We start from the raw sequence: 25,250 nt of genomic DNA on the forward strand, positions 1-25,250 counted from the left end.
ACGATTTACAGAACTTCGTGTTATAATGATCGAAATAGTTAATGATGTAAATCATTATGTAAAGATCATCTTTACTAAAAAAAAAATAAAATTAAAACAAAGTTTGTTCTATCAATCAATCGCAGCAAATGGATAAAAAAGTTCGTAATACTTTTACTAATTTTGACTGAATTTTATAACACAACAATCTCACTCTTTTTTATTATTTGTAGAGGTGATCTTTACACAGTGATGTATAATATGAAAAATTCTAATTGTAAGTACAAAATTGTGTGAATCTGTAACAACGCATTTGAGGAAGATATCTCCTCAACGTTTCAATAGCCAAGTATTATTCCATGTCCTATATATCATGTGCATGCATGGCCGGTGGTATGGCGCTGGTGTTTTAATTCCTGGAATTTTTCAGATAGAGGTGATGATGTCATGCCTTTGCTGTCATTTGCTAGTTATTAATACCCTAACTAGAACATGCAGTTTCCAGTTGAAAATCAATAGAAATTAAGAAGAGAAGAAGAATGTTATGAGAATTAGCTGTGACCATTTGTTAGGTATACCAGCTGATGGAAGGGACAGCAGTTCATATCAGTGAACTGAATATCCTCGTGGTTCCTTGATTACCACACAACTAAACAACTATACATACATACATACATACATACATACATACATATATATATATATATATATATATATAAATATATTTGCGTGTGTGTGTAATATATCTCTGATGAGGAAGCGTATATTCTCGCATAGGATCCATGGATTACAAGTTTACAACAAACACGATGCATGTGGATCTGAAGAATGCAATTTTAAAACGTAAATGATGCATGTGATAATTTCAGAGTGCTAATACACGTCTATTTAGGCCATTTTCAACCGATCCGGCCAGAGGACCATATGACCGAAAATAGCCCTAAGAAGGTTAGGTCAAATGGCTCGTGGGCCCCATCGAGCCACAAAAGGAGAATTGGGCCAACTGGCTTGCCCAAACTAGCCAGCTAGGCAACCCCAGTTGGTCCAGCGTTTTGAAGCCCAATGGCTACTTGCTGACATCAGCTAGCCGTTAAATTTGAATAAATTTTTTTTTACATTTTTTTAAAATTAATTTTTTTCCTATAATTACCTAAGCCATTAAACAACATTAAATAACATTAAGTAACATTATACAACATTAAACAATATTAAACAACATTAAATAACATTAAGTAACATTAAACAACATTAAAAAATATTTAATAACATGAAACTTAAACAACATAAAAAAAATACTTAACAACATAAAACTTAAACGCTTGCTCCATGCTTCTTTTGGCCCAAAGATGTGCAACAAGATCCTGTTGTAGGTACTTGTTTGTGGCACGCAAATGTATCATCCTATCCAAAAAATTATTGAGATTACATATCGACAAGAAATCTAGAGAGTTACTCACAGATCAACACATGACACTCGAAATCCGAGACGTAAAATTATTGAGATTCCTTATCGACAAGAAATCTGCAAAGTTACTCATAGATCGACACGTGGTATTCGAAATACGAGACGTAAAATTATTGAGATTCCTTATTGATAATAAACCTGCAAAGTTACTCTAGGGGTGGGTTCAAAAAACCGAAAACAGAAAAAACCGAAAACCAAATTGAACCGAAGCCGAAAAAAACCGAACCGAAGCTGCCAAATCGAACTGAACCGAATTTGGCTGGTTTGGTTTTAATTTTTAAGGTCCGGAAACCAAACTGGACCGAACCGAACCGAAAAAAAAATATAAATACTAAAAAACATGCAGGCGTCAAGGTTTAAACCCCTTCCCTGCAGGTTGGGGTTAGTCGCTGCAAGCCCACTTGACTGTAGGCTTTGAATTGTAATAATTGCACCAGTAAGTTATTTATAGGTTTCTTGTATTTAATGCTTTATAAAATTTCTTAACTTTACAAACCCTAGCCGTCTCACTCCCATTTCCCATTTCCCATTTCATATCTCAAACACTATCTCTCTCCCATTTCCCATTTTCGCTGCTTCCTCAGTCTCTCTCTCTCTCTCTCTCTCTCTCTCTCTCTTCTTCCTCTCTTCCTCCAAATCACTCTCTCTCCAGTCTTCTCATGTCCTCCTCCTCTTCTTCCAAACCATGATTTTCCCTTCTTCCACACCATGATTTTCCCTCGCCCCTTTCGAATCGGAACCCCCTCCAAATTGGAAGATTCTAATCCGGGTTTTCCGATCTCTCACAGGTAATTTTCAAATCAAAACGAATATGATTTATAATTTTATATTGTGATTTACTGAATTAAAATGGGTTTTTCTTTATTTTGTTGGGATTTTGTATAATCTTCCAATTTGGCAACAGATGCATAGGTGTTGCCATGGCTGACGAGAGGTTTGGGACTAAAAACAAACCGCCAAGGTAAAAATCTCTCCTGGTTGGCTGCTATTTAGTTCTATTGGGTTTATTTTCATGGAAAAAATCAAAGAATTAACACATGCATGTGTGTTTTTCTCTTCGAGAGCTCTCAGATCCACAACAAGAAAGGCGCACTAACACCTAATAATGCCAGATCCATGGCAGATTTGTTCCAGATTAAAAAAAAAAAGCTTTATTTGTTCAAGATCCATGGCATATTTGTTCAAGAAAGCCTCTTTGTGTTTTTCTCTTCAGTGCTCAATCAATCTTTTCAGATTTGTTCCAGATTAAAAAAAAAAAGTCATGAAAAAACAGAAATCGAACCGGAAAAACCGAAAAAAATTGAACCGAACTGAATCGAAATTTCGGTTCGGTTTCGGTTTTGGGAAAAAACCGAACCGCTTAGAACCGAACCCAGCCCTAAGTTACTCATAGATCGACACGTGGTATTCGAAATTCGAGACGTAAAATTATTGAGATTCCAACTCAAAAAATTATTGACATTCCATCTTGAAAAATTATTGAAGTAGTTTAATTTAAGTAACTATATTAATTCAATTAAAATAATAAATTATGTTTGGCCCTATGGCCCCCTCAGTTGGAGATGATTTTTTGTCACAAGACTATATTTGGCCTATGGCCCTCTCACCCCTTGCTTTGAGATGGTAAGAAATATGGCATGATACTATTCATTAAAATATTAATTTCTTGGAGGGCTATAGAGCTAAAACGAGCCTTCTAGCCATTCTTTGGTTGGAGATGGCCTTAAAGAGAGAGGATCCTTGCCAGATCCTCTTTGTGGATCCCAGGTATCCTCCAATCACATCCGTTCATCATGCATCGTGCGACCAGTTTTCGTCAGGTACTGTTTATATTCAATTTTAAATAAAAAAATTTATAATGATTTCTGACCGCACGATGTACGATGAACAAATGTGATTTGAAGATCTCTGGAATCCTCACAAAAAGATCCGGCAAGGATCCTTTCTCCTATTTAAGTAGTTGACAGTGCTTAGGACCACCGAGGTTCTTGGTGCCTTCGCCAATGAGTACAACTAGTGTTAAACCCCACCCCCATTTTTCATCCTATTTCTATTTTTCCCCTAGAACATATTTGTTATCTATCAATTTAGTCCCTTATTCTCTTTTAATCCTAACCCTTGATCTAGAAAGGCTATTGATCTTAAACTGCCATGTGGCAGCTCTCAGATCCCTCTTTCCTTTCATCTCTGCCCGAAACTCATCTCAGAATCTCAATGCTCTCTTTCTTTCGGTTTCTTCTCTCTCTCTCTCTCACACTCTCTAAGCTCCGAGAGCTTCTCTCTAGCTTTCACCTCACTTCCCTCACAAATCAAACCCAAAAAACCATATATTTGGGATCCTTGAGACTTAACGAACTCAACGATACCCTTGCATGCGCCATCTTAGCACCGTGGGTTTTTCTGCCATTGAAGCCGAGAGCTTCAAAGCTCTAAAACTCGAACCCAGGTAAAGATTGTGTTCCTTCTTCAAATTTCTGGGTTATGCATGTTGGTTTTATGACAAAACTCAAGGGTTTTGATCTCAGTTTTTCTCTGTGCTAACAATCTAGCTCCGACGACGAACTCCGACGAGTTCGAGGTCCATCTCTTCCCAAAACCTGCTGCAGTGCGTCCAGGTGAGTTCTTAGGTATATTTGTGAAGTTTTAGAACCCCTTATTCAAGCCCTAACTCTTACCATCCCTTGTGCATGCATGTCCGGTTCCGACGACGAACTCCGACGAGTTCGTGAGTGTGTGTTTGTGCAGTGTGTACGTTGTGCAAGTGTGTGTGCGTGAACCGTGTGTGTGTGTAAGTATGCTTGCTGTGCGTGTGTGTGCTTATATATATATATGCATGCTGTGCATGCGTGTGTTTTATATGTATGTATCTATATATATATATATATATATATATATGCATGTTGCCTCTGTGTGTGTATTTATATATATATATATATATGTGTGTGTGCATGCGTGGGAGTGTGTGTTTATATATATATATTTATGTGTAAATGTTTGGTGTGTGTGCCGTGTGTGTATAAGTATGGGTTGGGCTCAAGCCCAAACCACCTCTTGATCCTAACCTATCCAAATCCAAGGCCCATTTCCATTTCCTAGAATTATATTGTTGGGTAGTTTGATTAACTGTACGTTCTTGTACTTAGGGACACTTATCGCGACGTTTCTGTCTTCGCTAGTGGCGCAGCTTTTGACGGAGTATCTGTGAGTGGACCACCTTCGAAAATTGCATGTTTTATTGATAGAATTGCATAATTTAATAGCATGCCTTACAGAATTATTTGATTTGAGGATCGATGAAATTATGCTACGAAGTTGTATTTTAGAGATGAATTATGTTTTGTGCGTACCTAGTGAACACTATGCCGCCTGGGGCGAGGATCTGGTGTTGGCATTGAGGCCGGGAGAAATAATCCCTAGCGAAAGGCTGAGGGACATGGAGACAGGCATTGGGCCGGGAGGGAGATATCTCTGGCTACGGGCACAGAGACTGAGGTGCAGGCATTGGGCCGGGAGTATTGTTATTCAGTGCACTCACTAGCAGCACAACTTATGTTATGCTTCCTGATACGATTTCTGATATGATTTCTGATATGATTTTATGAGATTGATTTGCAGAGAGATATATGAATTGTTTTTATGGCATGCTAGTGGTTTTGAGAAACCTATCACTTATTATTTAGTAGTTTTCATTATCTTAACTGTGGGGGTTAGTATGTTCATAACTATTTTTGTACTACGTATGTATATAAACTTGGTCCACTCACCCTTGTTTTGCGCCCCCATTCAGGACTTAGGATGAAGGCACATAACCCCGGCAACAAGGTACTTCCGCAGCGGCATCTTCGAGTCCTCTCGGGGTAGGACCCACTCATTTGTTCATTCAATCTTATCTTAATTCTTATTAGTGACTAGGTTTAGTTATATGCTCTGAACACGTTCCTAAATTGTTAATTCATTGTTTTTAAATTCATAACCTGTATTTATTTCTTATTCTTAGCTTTTGTATCAATTAATGGCTTTCGTCACCCCCGGGTGTCGGCCAGCACGTGTCGGTCCTGGTATTCGGGGAATATCAGGGTCGGGGCGTGTCAACTAGAACCTATTGTGTTTTAGGATGTTTTATACATACATTATTAGGTAATAAAAATGTCCTACATTTTAAATCAAAAATTACAAGTTTATATCATTTCAATCAACAATTAGCGATTGTCACATCCCGGCCCGGGCCCCCACCACATCCCGGGCTCGAGTCCGTCATAACACGATATTATCCGTTTTGAGCCCCGACCACGCCCTCACGGTTTTGTTTCTGGGAACTCACACAAGAACTTCCCAATGGGTCACCTATCATGGGATTGCTCTCGCGCGAACTTGCTTAACTTCGAAGTTCCCATGGAACCCAAAGCGAGTGAGCTCCCAAAAGATCTCCTACTAAGTAGAGATGAGAATATACATATAAGGCTTACATGATCCACTCCTCTGGACGATGTGGGATGTTACAACGATAATGGTATCAATATCGAAATATTTGTTAACATTTATTCATAAATTGAATTGTTGATATTCCTATTAAATATATTTTTCTACCTTTGTTATGAAGTTGTTTGATAGTCATTTCGTTTTCATTTTTCACTTAAATAAAAATTCAAATATTCCAAACATAACGATGAACAAATTTGCAGATTATATATAAAAAATTCTTTAGTGGGCCACATGTGCAATCAATTCGACCTCGATAACCCTTTCTTTTTCTTTCTAAAAGCAACGAAAGATTCATCATTGAATCAGAATCTTGTTCACAATTGAAATGCTGGGGTCGGGATTTGTTCACAATTAAGACGGTCGTAAGGTTGAGTCGGATCATGGGAAACCCGCTTTGTTACCAAGACAGTAAAGTGAGATTATTGACCCACAACTAATCATGGTAATGAAAAGACGGTCGTATCGAGCCCAACAGGATCCTCCGGCGTGAATCGTGTGCATTCATTGCACATCATGCGGTCAGTTTTTGTCAAGTATTGTTTTTGTTTAATTTTATATAAAAATATTAAAATAATTTCTGACCGCGCGATGTATAATGAACGGATACGATTAACAGATTCCCGAGATCCTCACAAAGAGAATTCGACGAGGATCCAAGTTCATATCGAGCAACAAAGAGCTTTGCGATCTCTAACGAGGACGCAATATGGCCAATACCTAGGGCAGGAACGAACACCAGCCCTGCTGCTTTGCTTCATTTTGGAGAAAAAAAAGTAGTAAGATAGAGAAAAATACAGAATTATAGGTGCTTGGTTAATGAGGATGGAATCAAAGCTATACATATACGTGTATATGCATATACATATATATGGGGCTTAGTCTTTGGAGACACATGTTTTTATGAGGTCCACTCGATAACGTATTTCAAATACCCAACCATCTATCTTTTACGTCTTACTTTTCAGGTCATATCTACAAAAAATTATCAAAATCCGAAACCATTTGACCGTTGGATTAAATTTAGTGTTTCTTTATAGAACTGCATTCGTCTAGTTTCTTCACTCAAATGAATGTTTTAGTGGCTTTGAATTTGTCTAATTTTTTGCAGACATGATCTGTGTAATGTACTACAATATAGATGGTTTTGATCACTGAAATACATCAACGACTTGCTGACACCAAGCTAAAGTGAAAATGTGGGGACCTCCGACCACTGTTCCTGCAGCACTACCGGCTGACAAAGACGGTGCCGGTGACGTTCGAGATGATGAATCCTGCATTGCCACGAACAAAACGAAGTTTACATGTATTTAACATAAGTAAGGAACTCGATTTTTTCCATAAAGAGAGAAAGGAAAAAGCGCCAAAGTCACTTTAGGTAGAAAGTTAGAGAAGAAAAAATCTCCATACGACGCAACGAAGTTGAAATTAAGCAAGTCTTGGCAACAAAGAATACCCAGTGAAAGGACTTCCTCCCACTTCTGCACAGAGGAAAATGTCCGCCTGCAGCTGCAGCACTAGAACTCCCCTTCAACGGGCAGTGCACGTCCGTTTAAGTTTTTTGACCGAGATTTCGCGGCCATATTGGGTTTCCTCATTTGCCCTGTAACCATGACCAAATTACAGAATTTCTGTCACAGGATTATAACCAATTTAACCAAAAGAACGAAAAGTTTAATATTTTCCTCGTTCATGACTGGCTGTGACTCGGTAACGCAAGAACAAATATACATGCTTTATTTTAACAATATACGTAAACGAAAGTATAAGATCAGTGCAAGGTAACATATTGCTTCACAGCTTCCATATCGAATCCAGATGGCATATTCCGTATTTGGGTGGTTGTGAGAAATGACAGATATGAGATCAATACATAAGCAAGGCAAAGTATGATAAATACTGAAATCCAAATAACACAACGATTTATACTCGTTGAGAATAAGCCTACGTTTAGTTTGGAGACGGCAACAAAATTCCAGTATTAACAAAGGAGATTACAAAAGTGATTTAACTCTCACAAACTGAATACCGCATACACCCAAGCTTACACAATCAAGAAGATAAGAGAAATCAGATGGGAGACAAGCCAATACAAAGCTTCAATACACAGAACAAGACAAGGAACTTCGGGTGTGGTACCAATACATAGACTCTTACTCAACTACTTAATTGTTCTCGGCGCAAAACTAAATGCATACGTTCAAGTGTGCTAGATAAGTCAAATAAAAGAAAACCATTGTACCTTGGGAAGTCAATTTTAATGGGCAATACCAGCCCTACAAACATAAGGTGATGTGAACGATTTAAAGCCAAGTGACAACTTGTTCAAGAAAGCCACATTAATATTGAGACAAAAGCCAACAAGGGTCTCATAACTAAGGCAGTTATAGTAGCCTTCATGGTGAAACAGATCACAAAACATAAACATTTTCAAGAGTTCTAAGTAGAGCGACCAATATAATACGAGGCACCCAAGATTAAGGCAAATGGAAGAAAAGAAACAACCCAAGACTAAGTCATGGCCATGTGCAAAACGAGAATAGGCAGAAATCATGCTTTTTATCCTACCTGAATAATATGTAACAGGTTTTTTCGAGATGGCATCATATTAACTTGATCTGGCTTAACCGCCACTGTCCAGAGTTCACTACCAAAGACCATGTGGAAAGACTTGAGCAGCATCGGAGAAGAATCTACGATAAACAACTGCTGACCTGCACCAAGTTCCAAATGAGAAAGAAAGTATATTCTAGCTGCAGAAACAAACATCATGATACACGACATAAATGTAAGATGAAGACAAACTCAATAAGAAGACGTGCCCACTGACTTGCTAGAAACGAGGCAGTCTAGTTGTAGGAGAATTCACGCTTTTAATCCAGTCATTAAGTATGTAATTTTAAGAAGCTAGAGAAAATGCACCACATAGAGGATTAATGTCGGATCCGCAATGACAAAGGATTGAACCTAAGAAACTTACATGAAGGACAGTCTTCCACGGATATATACTTCTTGTGCAAAGGAGTTGTGGATGCTGCAATATGAGCATCGAATGGTGGATATTTTGCATGCATATTTGTCTAAGTTTACCACATTGAATGCTGCAATACGAGCATCGAATGGTGGATATTTTGCATGCAGACTTGTCGAGGTTTACCACATTGAATGACAGCACAAGCTGGAAAAGAATCTTTTTCAAGTATTCTTCATCATTCGTTAGGTTCCAAGATTGCATATTAGGAAGAATTGAGAGAAGGCCTATAAACAGTATTTTGATCTTCACAGTCAATTCCTCCAAAATAGCATAACCCAAAACACATTAGGCGGCAGTAATAGGTGTAAAGGTCAAATACCTTTGAAATTGAAAGTACTAATTATGCAACACCTATATTTTTTAGGTGAAACTATGCGGTTGAATACCTTATATTATGTTTTCAATCCTACAATCGAATTGCCAATGGAACATTTTTATTTTCGATGTACCATACATAACATTCTCAACATTTTGATAAGTGTTCAAAGACAAGTGTTGCGGCATACATGAAATTCCTCTATATCAAACTTGAAAACTTGGAGAGATTTTTCCCATCACTCATATTAAAACATATGGTGTACCACTTGTGTGTTTCCGTCACAACTAAACATTTCTCCCAAACTTGCTACAACGAAAGAAAAATATGAAAAATAGTTACTGCAACCAGTCATACAATGATCTTGAACTTTGTTGAATAAAAAGTTAAATTTGATCAATAAAACACCCCAATGAAGTGTAAGAAGAACCACCAAACTCCAAGGCTTTTTTACCCTTTTCACTCGTCACTTTCACTCTCTTCCTTGTATCACTATCAAGTTCCATCACTTCCTTAATCCCTCTCTCTATTTCTTCTGCACTTACCACTACTTCACTCTCCGTCTTAAAATCCATCTTAATCTCCACTGCCAATCCCAACTCCAACAGCTCAAATGCATTCGATTGTTGCTCTGCGTACATTGGCCACGTCGCAATCGGCACGCCGTGCCATATACTCTCCAGAGCGGAATTCCACCCGCAATGAGACACGAAACCTCCGACCGCCGGGTGAGATAATATCGCCACTTGCGGAGCCCATCCTAGGACCTTCCCGGTCGTGGCTGTCCGATCAAGGAACCCTTCGGGCAAGACTGCCTTGGGATCCGCATAGTCGCTTGGCAAGGTCAAGGTCCCCTTGGGCGGGGGCTGGCGTAGGGACCACAAGAACCGAAGCCCGCTGTGCTCCAGCGCGCAGGCTATCTCTTTCACTTGGGCCTCACAGAAGCTACCCATACTCCCGAAGCACAGGAACAACACCGACAACGGGGGCTGATCGTCAAGCCAATCCAGGATATCAGACTTTTCTCTGGCCTTATCCGGAGCCACACGAGTATCATCACTCTTCAGATTCAACAGGGGCCCCACAGGGTACACCGGAGGGGTCTTACCGTCCGACAGGGAGTGAATCGCAGGGGCTTCCAGCTCCGAGAACGTGTTCACCAAAATACCCTTGGTTTCTCTAAACCTAGTTCCAAAGTCGAGGAAGATCGCGACGCCTTCCTTGTCCGAAAGCTCACTAGGGAACACTTTAGTGGGCACAGGGTTGACAAAACTCGGGATAACAAACTCAGTACTCGAGTTAATCAATTCATAGATATCCTTATCGTGTTCGTTGCGAAGCGACGCGAGATGCAACCAGAGCCCTAGCATGGCGGCGCTAGATGTGTAGAAGAGGAAAGAAGGAACTCCAAACTCGTTTGCCACGTCAATCATGGAGGTGCAGAACATGTCAATGACGAACCCGGCAAGAACCCTAGGGTTTTTGGACTCGGACTGAGCTGACTGATCAGTGAGTAGTTTCGTGACAGCTTCTTTGACGTGGATTTTGTGACTCTCAACGAATGGGTTGACGAAAGAGAGGAAGACGAGTGGTATGTCAACTACGGTTTCGGGGAGGTTGATGAAGTTGATGCGGTGTGAGATTGAAGAGTCTGTGTTGGTGAAGAGTTTGTCGAAGGGGAGCTTCATGATGAGGATTGTGATGAAGAGTTGATCATCTCGAGCGACGAGTTGCTTTGCAATCTCAACCGTTGATATGATGTGGCCAATGCCTGGGGCTGGGATGAACACTAGCTCTGCTGGCTTCTTCATTCGATTTAGAGTGGAAGAAGTATTTTATTGAAATGCAAAGTTCAGCTGAAAATCATCCATATTATACATATAATAAAACCCAACACAAAAAGCACTGTTCAATAACAGTGAAAGGGCGCAATTGCCCTTTAATTGCACTTGGTTTTCTGTTTTTGTCCTCCTTTGCACAGTAAAAGGACGACTTTGCCCTCGCTGGGCAAGTTAATTGTTGCTGTAAAGTATCTGCTTCTACGGCCGTTCTACATCTATTCACACTATTTGTGCTTTTTTCCGTTTGGGATTTCCGGGTTCTGGCCTGAATTTTGGCTGATTTCCACCCCTTTCGTCGCAACCTATTTTCAGATCACTGCGGAACTAATCTTATTTAGTAGAGGTGTACTTTATAATCGTTAGAGAGAGAAAGATGGCAGCGGCGGCATTGGTTGGAGAGGTGTGTTTCATAGGTGAAAAAAGATAACATTTTTTTATTTAGTTAGAGGGTTTTGTTCTGTGTTTAGATCTTAGGTATAACTTGATTATTTGGTTGTCTTTTCGTAGGGGAAATAGTTATTTATGAGGGTTTTGTGTGCAGCCTTTAAAGTTTAATCTTGCTTTCAATCTGTTTTAAAAAAAAATTATTAGAAAACTTCATTTTAATCCTTGGCAAAGATGATTTTTAGATTAAAATCATAAGTAATATTAAAATCTAATTTTAGTCTATTGATACATTAATAACCTCATTTATTAATTATATTTTGATTTTTTAATTATTTCTCTTTTTTCTTTCTAATTTTTACTGTATTAATTTTATTTCATTATAATTTTTATTTTCATTTCATTTATTGTAACTGTTGACCCTAAAAACTACTAAGCCTAAGTGGCGCGCAGGCCGATTAATTAGTAAGCTAACTACATCATTCGATTGTATGCGGGGCGTGCCAACTCGTCTACCGAGGAGTAAAATTTGTTGATGTTGCGTTGGGTGCGCTGCTGACTTCTGAATCCTGCGACTGTGGCCGAGGAAGGAACATGTCTCGGCCTTCGGGTTCTAGAGCCTAAAGATAAGGCTACTAGTTCTGCGAAGTTCACAAATCGTCGGCGCCGGATTCGGTCATAGTGATTATATTCGTAAGAGTATAAGCACGCCGAATCGACACCAGAGTATAGGGACACAGGTACTCAAAACAAATGTATGTCTTGATTGTGAAGGTGGACTCTAAAACCTACTTAAGAATAACCAATTATAAACAACTTGGCGTTCAACGTGCCGAGCCCAGTAACTCGTAACACCTCACTTCGTTGAGAAGGCTAATGAGATTACCTCTGCCAAGAAGGACTCGAAAATCCTTCTTGACCGAGACTTGGATAGACAACCAATCGGCCTCGACGTAGTGCTGTTTATCCAAACTGAAGGTGCTCCGCGGTTGACTGATTCTACGACAACAGTGCTATTTATCCAAATTGAAGATGTTCGCCGGTTGCCTTCACAGTGCTGTTTATCCAAACTGAAGATGTGTTGGAGGAAAAAGAAAATAAAAATCTCAAGGTTGTTGAGAGGTTTCGCATAGAGCGAGGGTTTAAGCAGGGCAGTTTGTGTGTTGAATTGGAGGGGGTTTGTTCGATGTCCTCCCTCCCTATTTATAGTAGCCAACCTGTATTGGATCCCAATCATTCTCGAATTAGAACTCCTTCCCCCGATCCAACATTATCTCGGCCAGTCCTACTCCTACTAGGACTTTGAACTTAACTCGTTATTAGGCCGCATTAAATCTCAAACTCCAACATCCTTATCCTGTCGAAACTCCTTCTTGTAATAGGACTCACCCACATCCCACAGGTTCTCAACGGGATAAGGCTAGCTTTGACCGCGCCTTCCATGAGCTGGATAACCCCTAATGACATCTAAACACGGCCTTTTGGCCGAGAACAATTCTAAATTCGGCCCGACCAATACTGGGCAGAGAGCAATTCTAAACTCGGCCCAAACCAATATTTTTGGGCCCAAACATTGCCCCCTCGCTTATGAGGTTGTCAACCTATACTCCTTGGTTCGAGCCTCGACCTTGAAGAAGTGAAACCGACCTAAGGACAATCTCTTGCGAAATACCACTATGCGCATTTATGAGATGTAACCCCACGATCTCGATTTCTCAACTGTCCTGCCATATGTCAACCCCCTGGTTACCCTAGCAGCCTTCAATCATGATCCTCAAAAACATGCGACCGCCGAAACGTCTCTCTTGCACTAAACCTGCCGCAACACGCCATCGTGCGTCCTCAAACCGCAAAAACCTCGATCTTCTCTCATCGATTCTTTGAGCATGTATAATGATTAGTAACTCTCCCGCTTGATTTTACCCTTGATTTTGAAAATCAAACGTTCAGCCTTCTATCCCAAATGTCTATAAATACCCGGATCCCTTCCATTCGTACCTCACACTTTCCAAACCCTTGAAATTTTCTCGCCACCTTGCTTTCAAAACCTTCAAAAACCAGAAAACCCTAAGCTTTCATCTCTGAAATTTTTAGCCTTATCAATGGCCTCCTTCATCTCAGAGCTCCCCCCCCGAGTGCAATAAGTGCAAGGACTTCAAAGATCGGAACACCATCAAGACTTTGCGTTTCGAGGGTGAACTAAACTCTACTCACCAAATTCTAGGCTCACTTTTCAAAGACACGGTGCCATCATCCATCATCAACCTATTCAAAAAACACTGCTTGGCAAGTTTGCTGCAATGATTCGATTGGTCAAAGTGGTGCCAGACAAAACCCTAATGATCCTGGCCTTCGACCAATGTGAACTGGGTACCCTGGGTCGTACGAATGGAAAAATTATTCAGAAAATAGTGGGAGGCTCTTGGTATCCACGACGCTATTAAGTTCTCGACCATGGAGATTACCATGGATAAAGAACTCATCATGGTAGCTCTAAGCCTCTGGTGTTCGGCCACCAACACCATGGTCCTTCCGTTCGGCCCTATAACTCCCACTATCCTCGATATCTCGGCTATCATCGTGACTCCTCATTCCGACATTCCAATTGACACCACCCTTATTGGATGCCCATCAAACCTTGACCTCAAGGCGCTGTTCGACGAACGGGCCGTCGAGGCGTTGAGCCAAGAAGGTCAAGAGCCTTCAAAATAGGACGTTTAGAAATTACACAAAAATTTTCTGAACTACAACACCCTTATCCTCAATTTTGCTGGTCGGGCGGAAGCAAATCTACGGAAGGGAGAACACGAGGCCTTCCTATTTTATTGGTACAACAAGTTCATCTGTTGTACCAAGTCGAATAAATGCTTGGTCGAGAATATGCCGGTGGTGGAAGCCCTGGCTAGTGGTCACTATGTGGCGCTTAGTCCCGCCATCATTGCCAACCTTCTACGTTGCTTGCCCGAAACAACCATCGACAAGATCGACTCACACCAGAATGGACCTCTATGGGTGTTCCAACTCTGGCTGCAAGTTTATTTCTCCACACTTCGGCCAGAAATCTCCGGCCTCTAGTCTACTGTAGCACTCGGCCTTCAGTTGGCTCCTCGACCAGTGCCTCATCACTGAGCTGAAGAAGTCTTTAAACACCTATTCGGCTTGAATGTCATTTCTGATGACGAATTTTTGATATGTCATCGTCAAGAATATCCCCACTCCATCAGACTTCCTACCTCGACTTGGAGTGAAAGCGAAGACACTGGTTTTCATCAAAACTAGGGTCGTTCTTGTTAACTTGCGACCTTCCCCTCGGTTGCGATGCTCGCCGAACAAGTTGGGAAGTCTACCACCCTTATTTTGTTGCCCAATAACTTGGCTACCTCCAAGGTTGTCTGGTGCCTCTACTTTCTTCCCGCTACCTTCTAAGCCAAGGGCGCGTCTCTGGTTCCTCAGAAAGGGAGTGTAGAGACACCGAGAAAGAATTTTAGGAACGGTGTAAGAAATTCTGCCTTCGACCGACTATTCCTGAATTTCTCGGCACCAACACCTTCAGCGACTGGTGGGACAAATATGTTCACAACTTTTTTGGCACTTCGGTCGAGGTCGTAGGCAACAAAATTTTTAGTGACCGACCCAAGAAAACTCCGCCCCTCAATCTAAAGAAGCGTTCCAAGGTATACCCTTGTTTCTACTTTTATTCTTCAAACACTTGAACGGTTTTACTAACGAGATTTCACTTTCTTAGGCGGTCGGGTATTGAAACAGGCGGATGTGGTTGGCCCGGCAGTGGTCAAGAAAAAATCAGCCCATTCTTTCAAGAAATCCAAAATCGCCGCATAAAATACAACAAGCAAACGACGTCATGAGGACGCTGAAAAGGCTGGTGAAGCTCCCCGTCCCCCAAAACGCGTCAAGAAATTAGCGAAGAAAGGAGCACGGGAGATTCATGTTATCTCTAGCCACACCACTAGGACAACTGCTCCTAGCGCCCCTCATCCTGCACTTGTTGTTCAGGCCTCAGCGGAGAATCGGCCATCTTCAACCAGCCGGCAACCCAAGCTTAACCAGCACCTGAAGTCTTCGAGGTCGTGGTTGAGCCAGTTGTCGTACTGCTGGTCGACACGCCTGCAGCTCCAAGGTCGACCGTAGAACCTGTACTGGGGAAGACAACCCCTTTGATAGAGAAAAGTCTCCCCAAGAATCTAAAATAATCGACGATCATTTTAGAAGAGGTATGACTATGTTGGCCACTCCATTTACTCATTAAATTCACAAGTATAACAACTCTTTTGTTTCAGGATGACGAGAGTAACGAGACTCTACTGGTGATTCGCTCTTGGTCGACCGAAACTCCTGTTGATCATTCTCCTATGGTTGAGACGGCCGACCCGGTTGATCCTCCTGCAGCCAATCGTGGGAAAATGCCCATTATTGAACTGAAGTGATGTCGGAAACTCTGATTCACCCGCAGGACCAGGACCTCGGCATCCCCTTTCAATAAGTGACCTCGACTTTTTTAAGGCTCAACTACTTTCTCTTGTCAATTTTGTTATAACAAGTCTGAACCGAGAAAAATATTAAATGTCAGGTGCCTAGTTATTCATTTCACCGAAAATTCTATGTGCCGAAGGGTGTTATCTATATTTCCTGGCCACCTCAGTGGCCATCGAACGTAGATAACCTTCATCGGCCACGTGAATTAAGAAGCAGTCTGAAACATTAGGCTCAGCCATTAAGCTCTCTAGGTTCCAATAATGAACTTGGAGACATGGCCGAAGTCTCCTCTCTGCAGGTCTAAAACAAATCCTCCATTCTACATTCTTTTAGGATTTTCCTTGCGCCTAAACTATTTTCTTGTGCAGCCTTCATGGGAAGTCGAGTTTGATGCTCTCCTATCCAGCACTTCGGGAGCGGCTGGTCATTCGGCAGCTACGACTGAACCCACCAAATGGATTGTTCTTGTTCGGTTGTAGGAGATTTTGTCTCTTTCAGCTTTGAAAGTCTTCGAGCGCAAGGGCCTTGATTTGGTGGGTGTATGTTTGAACGATCTCGGAGTTGATGGTCAATTGAGCGCTGAAGCCATCATTCAAGCATCGTCCGCCTTGGAACGAACTCGAGAATATTTCAGTATTTTGAGAAAGCTCTTCGGGCTGACGATGACTTGAAAGCTGCAACAGCCGGTTGAAACGCTCTTCGTCTGAAGGTCAAAGTTTTAAAGGCGAAAAAAGAAACCCTGGACGACCTTAACCGTCAAATTGCCAAACTTCAAAATCGAAGGTCGGTAATTGCTTCTGAGCTTGAGAAAGATTTTAAGTCAGGTGGTAAATCTTGCTTAACCGAATACGTGGCGAGCATGAAGTGAGTTGAGCAGTTGAAGATGGACAAGAGGAATCGGCAAGCTGAGGTCACGATGGGCGAGGTGAGGTGGTTTGAGCTGAAGGCTATTCTTGAATCTCTTCTTCCTTCATCACCCTAGAATTATTTGATTGTAAACTTGATCGACCAATGAAATGGACTTAATGAAATGAAATGAACTTTTATTCTCACATCCCCCATGTGACTGAATAGTATTTCTTTAAAAACCTTCCATTGATTGGCAATTTGTGAACAATACTGGTTCGATCTCTAAAATAGTATGCCCCCTTAACGAGGACTTTATGAATAACAAATGGCCCTTCCCAATTCGGCGACCACTTGCCAAACCTGGGGTTTTTAATTTCTACGGGTAGTACGGTTTGCCAAACCAGTTTTCATTCATCGAACATTTTTTGCTTAACTCGTTGATTATATGCACGCTCAGCGATCTTCTTTTGAGCCACTAATAAGTTATAAGCATTAAACTGAGCTTCTTCTAAATCATCTAGTTCTTGTCTCATGGCTTGACTGTACTCAGCGCTGAATAAACTACTTTGTTCAATTATTCATAATGAGTTTATACTTAGCTTGACTGGCAACATTGCGTCGTGTCCATAAGTTAACGCGTACGGAGTCGTTCTAGTGGCTGTCCGCAAAGAGGTTCGATAAGCCCATAATGCTTCGTTTATCCTTAAGTGCCACATGCCTGGCCTTTCTTTTATCATATTTTCAAGAATACCAATAAGAACCTTGTTACTTGCCTCGACCTATCCATTCTCCTGCGGGTAGTATGACTTAGATTACTCGAGTCGAATCTTTAGATTTACCGTATAGTCCTTAAATCTGTCGGATGTAAAGATTGTACTATTATCTATTATGATTGTTTCTGGCACACCGAATCTAGTTACAATGTTTTCTTCAACGAAGCTACAAACCTCTTTAGATGTTAGCTCGGCATATGACTTAGCTTCAACCTATTTGGTGAAGTAGTCCGTTGCAACAAGTATCCACGCGTGTTTGGCCACACCAGAAGATGGTGTGATTTTACCGATAACATCCATGGCCCATCCTCGGAACGGCCATGGTTTGGTGATCGAATGTAATGATTCAGCCGGTACTCTCTGTATAGGCCCATGAATTTGACACTGTACACAACCTTTTGCATACTCAATACAATCCTTCAGAATACTTGGCTAGAAATAGCCGTGTCGTCGAAGTAGCCAAAGTATTTTTCGTCCAGATTGATGGGCTGTGCAAATTACTTCGTGTACTTCTGCCATTGTTTGAGCAGCTTATTGCGAGCCGAGGCACAGCAACAGTAACCCATCCTTACCTTTTTGATACAGTTCATTCTGGTATAATACATAGTTTGTGGCATGAACCTTTGTCCGTCGGTGGTGTTTTGCATTGGGGTTATCAATATATCGTATAATCATCCTTCTCCAATCGTCTGGTAATGACTCAACGACACCAACCTCAATACTATCCTTCCGTTCTAACAACGAAGGTAAAGACATAACCCGTGTAAGGATCATGCAATCATGTTGGAGAACTTGCTGATTAATCAAGGCCGAATGTGCTTGTCGTGACACAGGTATTTCTCGGCCTAATTTACCCCCCATAAGTTGGGCTCTCGGAGGCTATTTGAGCCAATTCGTCGGAGTCAGTGTTATGAACTCGTGAAATATGTTTGAAAATTACTCCTTCAAAGGATTCGACCAAATAGCTGGCAACTATGTGGTAAAACGCCATAGTACAACTCATGCAACGAAAAGTCCCATTGAGTTGATTAATGACAAGTTCGAAGTTGCCAAGAACAAGAACACGAGTTGCCCGTAAATCGTGCAGCACGCCGAGGTCGATAACAAGGGCTTCGTATTCGACCTAATTATTCGTACAATCGAAATCGAGCTGGAGAGAAAAATACCAACGATTATGAGTGGGGGATTGAATAACGATCCCAAAGCTAGCCAAGACTGAAATACTGGAACCACCAAAGTACATTGTCCAGTAATTATCACGTGTTTGTATCAAGTCGATGTCAATGTCATTGCCTTTAAACTCATATGGGGAAGGGTGTTAGGCCAAAAAATCAGCTAGGGCTTGACCTTTGACAGCTTTCTGGGGTAAATATTGCAAGCTGAATTAAGAAAGGGCCATTGTCCATTTGCCGATTTGGCCCTTTACGATCGGCCGAGTGAGCATGTAATGAATGACATCAGTCTGGGCGATGACCTGAGTGACTGACGGGAGCATGTAATGTCTGAGTTTTGACGCGGCAAAAAATAGGGCAAGACAAAGCTTCTCGACCGCGAAGTAATTAATTTCGGGCGGGTTGAGGTTTCGGCTAAGGTAAAAAATGGCATGTTCTCGCCCGGCGTCATTATCTTGTGCCAGAAGGCATCCGATGGATTCTTCGACCACCGAGATATATAGCTTAAGAGGTCGACCCTATCGTGATGGAACGAGGATGGGTGGCGTCGTTAGAGAGACTTTGATCTGCGTGAAGGCCTCTTGGTGCTCGACACGCCATTCGAAGGTGTCGGAGTCATTGAGTTTCAAAAGCGTGGAAAAAGCTTTCATTTTCCAAGCTGAGTTAGCAATAAATCGTCGAAGAAAGAACTGAGCAACGACTGTAATTGTTTCTTAATCGTCGGTGGTGGAGCATTAATGATTACGCATGCCTTGTTGTCGTCTACCTCAATACCACGGTGATGTACGAGGAAGCCTAAAAAAATTTCAGCTGATACGCCGAGAACACATTTGGCGGGATTCATCTTCAGATTGTGCCGGCGCATGCGCAGGAATGCCTGACAGAGGTCATCCAAATGTGTCTGCCATTGTGCTGATTTGATGACTACATCGTCGATGTAGACTTTGACGATGGTACCAATTAAATCATAAAAAATAGTGTTCATAGCTCGTTGGTATGTAACACTGGCATTCTTGAGACCGAAGGGCATGACGACCTATTCGTATGTGCCGAGTGCCCTGGGACACCGAAATGTAGTCTTATGAACATCAGCTTCGGCGATGACAATGTGGTTATAACAGGCATGCCCATCCATTACGGATAGGATCTTGTGATGTGCTGCAACATCAATTAGCAAGTCGGAGATCGGCATCGGGTACTTATCTTTAAGCATTGCCAGGTTCAGATTATGAAAATCGATACAGATGCATAAGACACCATTTTTCTTTAGCACTGGGACGATATTGGCCAGCCACTCGATGTATCGAGTGGTCCGTATAAACCTGACTTTTAAAAGTCAAACTAATTCATCTTTTATGCCGAGTTGTACTTTAGTCGAGAACCGACGAGGGGGCTGGTGGAAAGGCTTACAACCAGCTTTGATGCATAATTCATGTTCAACATGGGTCCGATCAATGCCCGACATCTCATGATAACTCTAAGGAAAACAATCTTTAAACTCGTTGAGTAATTAACAGAGTTCAACTTTTATAGCATGGGGTAACAGTGCACTAATAAATAACGGTCGAGGGTCATCAACCGTTTTGACATTTATTTCCTCTACTGGGTCCTTAACTTGGGGTCGACTGTCTTCGAGTTTGGCCGGTACGGCTTGAACTTTGTTTAACGACAGTACTGGGTCGTTATCTTCCTCGGCCAAAAATTCGATTAAGTTGATGCATGAATGTGCATGCTTGGAAATAGCATACCAATGGGCCAGAAGACGTTCCATCGTGGATGAAATCGCGGCCTGACTCCTCTCGCCTTCGACGTAATCATCAGTGGTAGGGATCAAGTTGGCCAAGCCGAGTCTTGCCGAATCCTGATGGATAGTCTCGGCACCTACCTCGATGGCTTTCTGGACTGAGATTCGAGTCGACCGTCCATCTTCATTAAAACCCTGTAGGGTAATGTAGCCGACGTGATCATCATAATAACGGGCCTGAATCATATTGGTTTCAAATGGCTGATTATCGGCTGGGTGAACCATGACCGATTTCCCGTCCCAAAAAATGAGAACTTGGTATAAAGAAGAAGGGATACAATTCGTTTGATGAATCCAATCCCTGCCGAGCAAAACATTATACTCGGTCTTGGAGTCGACGATAATAAATACGGTCATGTGATTGCGACCTGCAATGTTCACCTCCAAATGAAGTATTCCTTTGGTTTGAGACTTGTCACCGACGAAGCTGCTCATGGTTATTCCTGAAGGAATGAGTTTGTCATTGGATTGTCGTAATGCTTTCATGATGGATACAAGCATGATATTGACTGTTGCTCCGCAATCAACGAAAATTTTGAAGATTGGGTAACCTTCAATGTAGGCCGTGACATATAACGGCTTTAAATGCTAAAGATTAGCCGAGGAGGAGCGGGGAAACAAGATGGCCAGGGTTGTCTTAAGTTTGTCGTCATTGTTTGTTGGCTCATCTTCAGTGGTGGTGACGAAATAAACTTGTGTTGCATCCTCGGCGACCATATCACCATCCAAGGAATTTCGTTAGTGTGTAGTTGGCTGGAATTCAGCAGGTAGAACATGGACCATGCTGATTTCCACATTCTCAAGGACTGAAGGGCCCATTGGATCCTGGTCGTCATCTTCCGAGTTATTGAGGAGTATAACATCGTGCATTAGAGCATCCTCGGCCTGATGGTCAGGTGTCTCAACAGGTACTTGCTCTTGCGTCCAGGATCCCAACCTTGTTTCCTTGGGACTGTAGTTGTTGAGCCCGTTTGTTTCCAGTGCCTGACTTTGCTCCTGCAGTGTTTTTCGAGCACGTTCTTCATAGGAGATCCGGGCGTCCCTTGTGTCTAGGTAGGTATCCAAACGTGTCACCCGATCTTTCTCATCGGTCGTTAGATCGAATAGAGATACGGCCAAAAAGACTTCGAAGTGATATCGTAGGCGTTAAAGGTCTTCGAGAGAAAAAGAGAGTTCGGCTATATCAATATCCGTGTATGGATCGACCTCGAAGCCAAGAACCCTAGCCTCTCGTATGTACTAGAATATAGTTTTCATTGCTGGGTCGGTGGTTTTTTGGATGATCTGTTCAGCATCACGGCAGGTTAGTGCTAGGTAAAGAGCTTCTTGACACGCATTGGGTAGTCCATACAAATCATTGGCGGAATACTTCTTGTGAAACTCTTTCATGTATTCCAGGGATTCACCAAGGAATGGAGGGTGTAGATTCCGCCAAACTCTTATTAGCGGCTCTTTCGGAGGTAACGAGGAAAGTTGGCTTTCGACTTTTTTCTTAAACTGCTTAAAGCGAGCTTTCATCTTACCGGGCCGAATGAGGAGTTTGATGCGTTTCTCAGACTATTCGATGGTAGTTTCGTAGTCACGATTGATTTCCTTATGCCCCTGTAATTCAGCCATGATTGTCGAGGTTGGCCGGTCGTCTCCGCTTCCTACCGTCTCTTTCGGCTGCTATTTAGTAGCCGAAACAGTCTGGGCCGCCTGCCGTCGAGCCATACAATCTATACGCTGACGTTGACGTTTTTTAGACAGCGCAATATACATGCCGGTGGGAGAATTGTAACTGTACCAACGTTGGTCACGTGGTTCGGGCGGTTTGAAGGTTTTTTGATTTGCTGATGAGCTTGAGCTAATGGAATTACGTGAATAATAATCCTCGTTATAAAACGATGGGTCAAAATCAATGTACCGTCTGACTGAGGTAGGGCTGTCCGTTTGTTTATGAGGGCCGAGCCTATCGAACACTTTCTGGCGCTGGCCTTCACTAGGTTTCTTTGGAGGCGCCACCGTGGCCGTAGATTGTTGCCGCGATGTCGGTGCCTGAGTCTGAGACAGTTTCTCCTTGGGTTCAGTTAATACAACGCGTGCCCTACAATTGCTGCACAAAATCGGCCCGTCACTTTCTTCTACACTGGAATCTGACATGGATTCAACTACAACCGGTCCCAAGAACTTGGTAGGTGGTTCATTGGAAAATAGGTCGATCTTGAGTCATGGCTGGGAATGTTTCTTTGGGATGTGTTGTACTGGGACAAACTTGACCTTCCATTTCCCTATACTCTTGGGAAAACGGGTGTCTACCATGCCAACTGTTGCCGAAGGGAATGGATCAGTGTTGACCGTCATTCATTTTTCAGGAAACTTTAGCTTGCCTTTGTCAATCTAGCTTTGGATATCATCACAGAATACGACGCAGTTGTTTGTGGTATGCTTGATCGAGTTATGATACTTGCAATACGTCTTTCCTTTAAGCTATTCGGCCTTGGGAATGTTATGTCCTAGTCAAAGTTTGATGATCTTTGCTAATAACAATTGGTCGAAAATTACCTCAGCCTTTGTGATATCGAAAATGTAAACTTTCGATGTTTTCATCGTCTCTTCAGTGGCCGAGCGTGTTTTGGAATCCTTGGAATTAATTTGAGTCGGTGCCTTGCAAATGTATGGTTTATCTATTACTATCTCGACCGCGTCCACGCTGACGTATTGAGAATCTTCACCTTCGGTTAATACGTAGCTGACCGTGGGATTTTTGTAAATCGTTCATCGGGATGGAGATTTCGAGATCTTTTCTTCTTGGAGCAAATAATCATATTGCTCGACATGCTGGGCTAATTCATACATATCCCGAAAGTTTTCCCCTAAGAATTTCTTTTTGTACTCTACGTCGAGCCCATTTAGAGCAAGCCTAACAAATTCGACTTCGGGGAAATGTACTCAGCACCAATTCCTGGCCGATTAAAATCTTGTAAGATAATCCATTGGTGACTCATCAGATGCTTGAGCCATCCTAGCCAATGAATAAACTGACATTTCCATCCCCGGCCCATAAAACTGTTCGTGAAATTTATTGACCAACGCCTCCCAGCTTTAGATAGAATTAGGTAGGAGGTTGATGTACCATGCGAATGCTGAACCTGTCAACGAAAAGTTAAACAACCGTAGTTTATGAAAATCACAATTGACATATCCGCATTGCGCAGTGAAACGAGCCACATGTTCTAACGAGGATAAGGACGATTCTCCAGCAAAAAGGCTGAAATCTGGAATCTTGAAACCTTTAGGATATTCAAACTTTTCCATATAAGCTGGATATGGGTGGATGAATTTTGGGAACTTCGACCCTTTTTTCATAGCTGAATTGATCATCCATTGGACCTCAGTCATATCGATGGATGTTGTTTCCACTTTCTGGTCGGCTTCATCTGACCTACTACTTGATCCTCCCATCTTTTCTAAATCATTCGTTTTGGGCCGAGTAGACACTGTTTCAGCTTGTGGCGGAGTACTTTTAAGTGGAAGCTGCCGAGCCTGATCAACCGGTCTTTTGTCGAAGGCTTTGTAAACCAATAGTTCGAGCAGTCTGGTATGGATCTCACCATTGTTTCGTATCACCTCGAGCAAATTGTTCATTTTTTGAACAACTGTCTGTTCAACCTGTCGAGATTGCTCATCAAGTCATCTTCGGAGAAATGACCTAGTTGGAGGGTCAGAGCCTTCCCCACCGTCTTCGTCGCAGTCCTCCAATATTCATTCAATGAAAACGCATGCGGTTTGGTTAGGTACTTCTGTGTTTTGAGGCTGAGTACCGAGGAACACTTCCTTTTCTCGGTGTTTTACACTAGCAGCATTAGGGGTCAAAGTGACAATAGGATTTTACACATGTGACACCTCTTGTCCAGGACTCTGAACCAGCAGATCGGTCGCTAATTTTCCCATGGTTGTTTTCTTTTTTACTGACCGTGTCTCGATGGTCATGAACTTTGTAGTTTTAGCACTGGGTCTCACTGGGCGTGCCAAAATGTTGACCCTAAAACTACTAAGCCTACGTGGCGCATAGGTCGAGTAATTAGTAAGCTAACTATGTCCTTTGGTTGTATGCGAGGCGTGCCAACTCGTCGGCCGAAGAGTAAAATTTGTTGATGTTGTGTTGGGTGCGCTGCTGACTTCTGAATCTTGCGACTGCGGCCGAGGAAGGAACACGTCTCGGCATTCAAGTTCTAGAGCCTAAAGACAAGGCTACTAGTTATGCGAAGTTCATAAATCGTCGGTGCCAGATTCGATCACAATGATTATATTCGTAAGAGTATAAGCACGCCGAATCGACACTAAAGTATAGGGACACAGGTACTTAAAACAAATGTACGTCTTGATTGTAAAGGTGATTCGACCGTCAGAATGCCGAACTCTAAAACCTACTTGAGAATAACCAATCATAAACAACTCAGCGTTCAACGTGTCGAGCCCAGTAACTCATAACACCTCACTTCGCCGAGAAGGATAATGAGATGACATCTGCCAAGAAGGACTCGAAAATCCTTCTTAACCGAGACTTGGATAGAAAACCAATCGGCCTCGACGCAGTGCTGTTTATCCAAACTGAAGGTGCTCCGCGGTTGACTGATTCTACGGCAACAATGCTGTTTATCCAAACTGAAGATGT

The 25,250-nt window shown here is 42.1% G+C and overlaps 2 protein-coding genes and 2 long non-coding RNA genes across 6 annotated transcripts; 2 read left to right on the top strand and 2 right to left on the bottom strand.

Annotated features, from left to right (window-relative positions):
* The first annotated feature begins 1,918 nt into the window (after positions 1-1,918).
* LOC139193902 (uncharacterized) lies at positions 1,919-2,633 on the top strand. Of its 2 annotated transcripts, none has more exons than XR_011578438.1 (3): positions 1,919-2,232; positions 2,349-2,405; positions 2,516-2,633. It is a non-coding gene; the product is annotated as an uncharacterized lncRNA (long non-coding RNA). The 2 variants fall into 2 exon arrangements; XR_011578439.1 differs by having other exon boundaries at positions 1,968-2,232; positions 2,507-2,633.
* Positions 2,634-3,268: 635 nt separating this feature from the next.
* LOC103418040 (uncharacterized) lies at positions 3,269-5,530 on the top strand. Of its 2 annotated transcripts, XR_011578008.1 has the most exons (5): positions 3,269-3,890; positions 3,994-4,059; positions 4,588-4,645; positions 5,232-5,301; positions 5,442-5,530. It is a non-coding gene; the product is annotated as an uncharacterized lncRNA (long non-coding RNA). The 2 variants fall into 2 exon arrangements; XR_011578007.1 differs by having other exon boundaries at positions 3,271-3,890; positions 5,232-5,453.
* A 3,933-nt stretch (positions 5,531-9,463) lies between these two features.
* Positions 9,464-11,133, bottom strand: LOC103405122 (UDP-glycosyltransferase 71A16-like). Its single transcript, XM_008344086.4, has one exon. The coding sequence runs from the start codon at positions 11,085-11,087 to the stop codon at positions 9,663-9,665; it is 1,425 nt and encodes a 474-aa protein (XP_008342308.3). The 5' UTR covers positions 11,088-11,133; the 3' UTR covers positions 9,464-9,662.
* Positions 11,134-19,825: 8,692 nt separating this feature from the next.
* LOC139193360 (uncharacterized) lies at positions 19,826-21,028 on the bottom strand. The gene is made up of 2 exons (XM_070816353.1): positions 20,538-21,028; positions 19,826-20,111 (listed from the first exon to the last, which is right to left on the bottom strand). Exons 1-2 carry the CDS (start codon positions 21,026-21,028, stop codon positions 19,826-19,828), a joined length of 777 nt encoding a protein of 258 aa, XP_070672454.1.
* Between the last annotated feature and the right edge of the window lie 4,222 nt (positions 21,029-25,250).

This window comes from Malus domestica, chromosome 17 (assembly GCF_042453785.1).
Source record: "Malus domestica chromosome 17, GDT2T_hap1".
Lineage (NCBI taxonomy): Eukaryota > Viridiplantae > Streptophyta > Magnoliopsida > Rosales > Rosaceae > Malus > Malus domestica.

What these genes read in the sequence shown, in the direction of transcription:
- LOC103405122 (XM_008344086.4), bottom strand. Translation starts at nt 11,087, where the DNA reads ATGAAGAAGCCAGCAGAGCTAGTGTTCATCCCAGCCCCAGGCATTGGC.
- LOC139193360 (XM_070816353.1), bottom strand. Translation starts at nt 21,028, where the DNA reads ATGAGCAGCTTCGTCGGTGACAAGTCTCAAACCAAAGGAATACTTCAT. An exon ending in GAACGTCTTCTGGCCCATTG is followed by an intron (nt 20,112 to 20,537) that starts GTATGCTATTTC and finishes TTTAAAAGTCAG; the next exon opens with GTTTATACGGACCACTCGAT.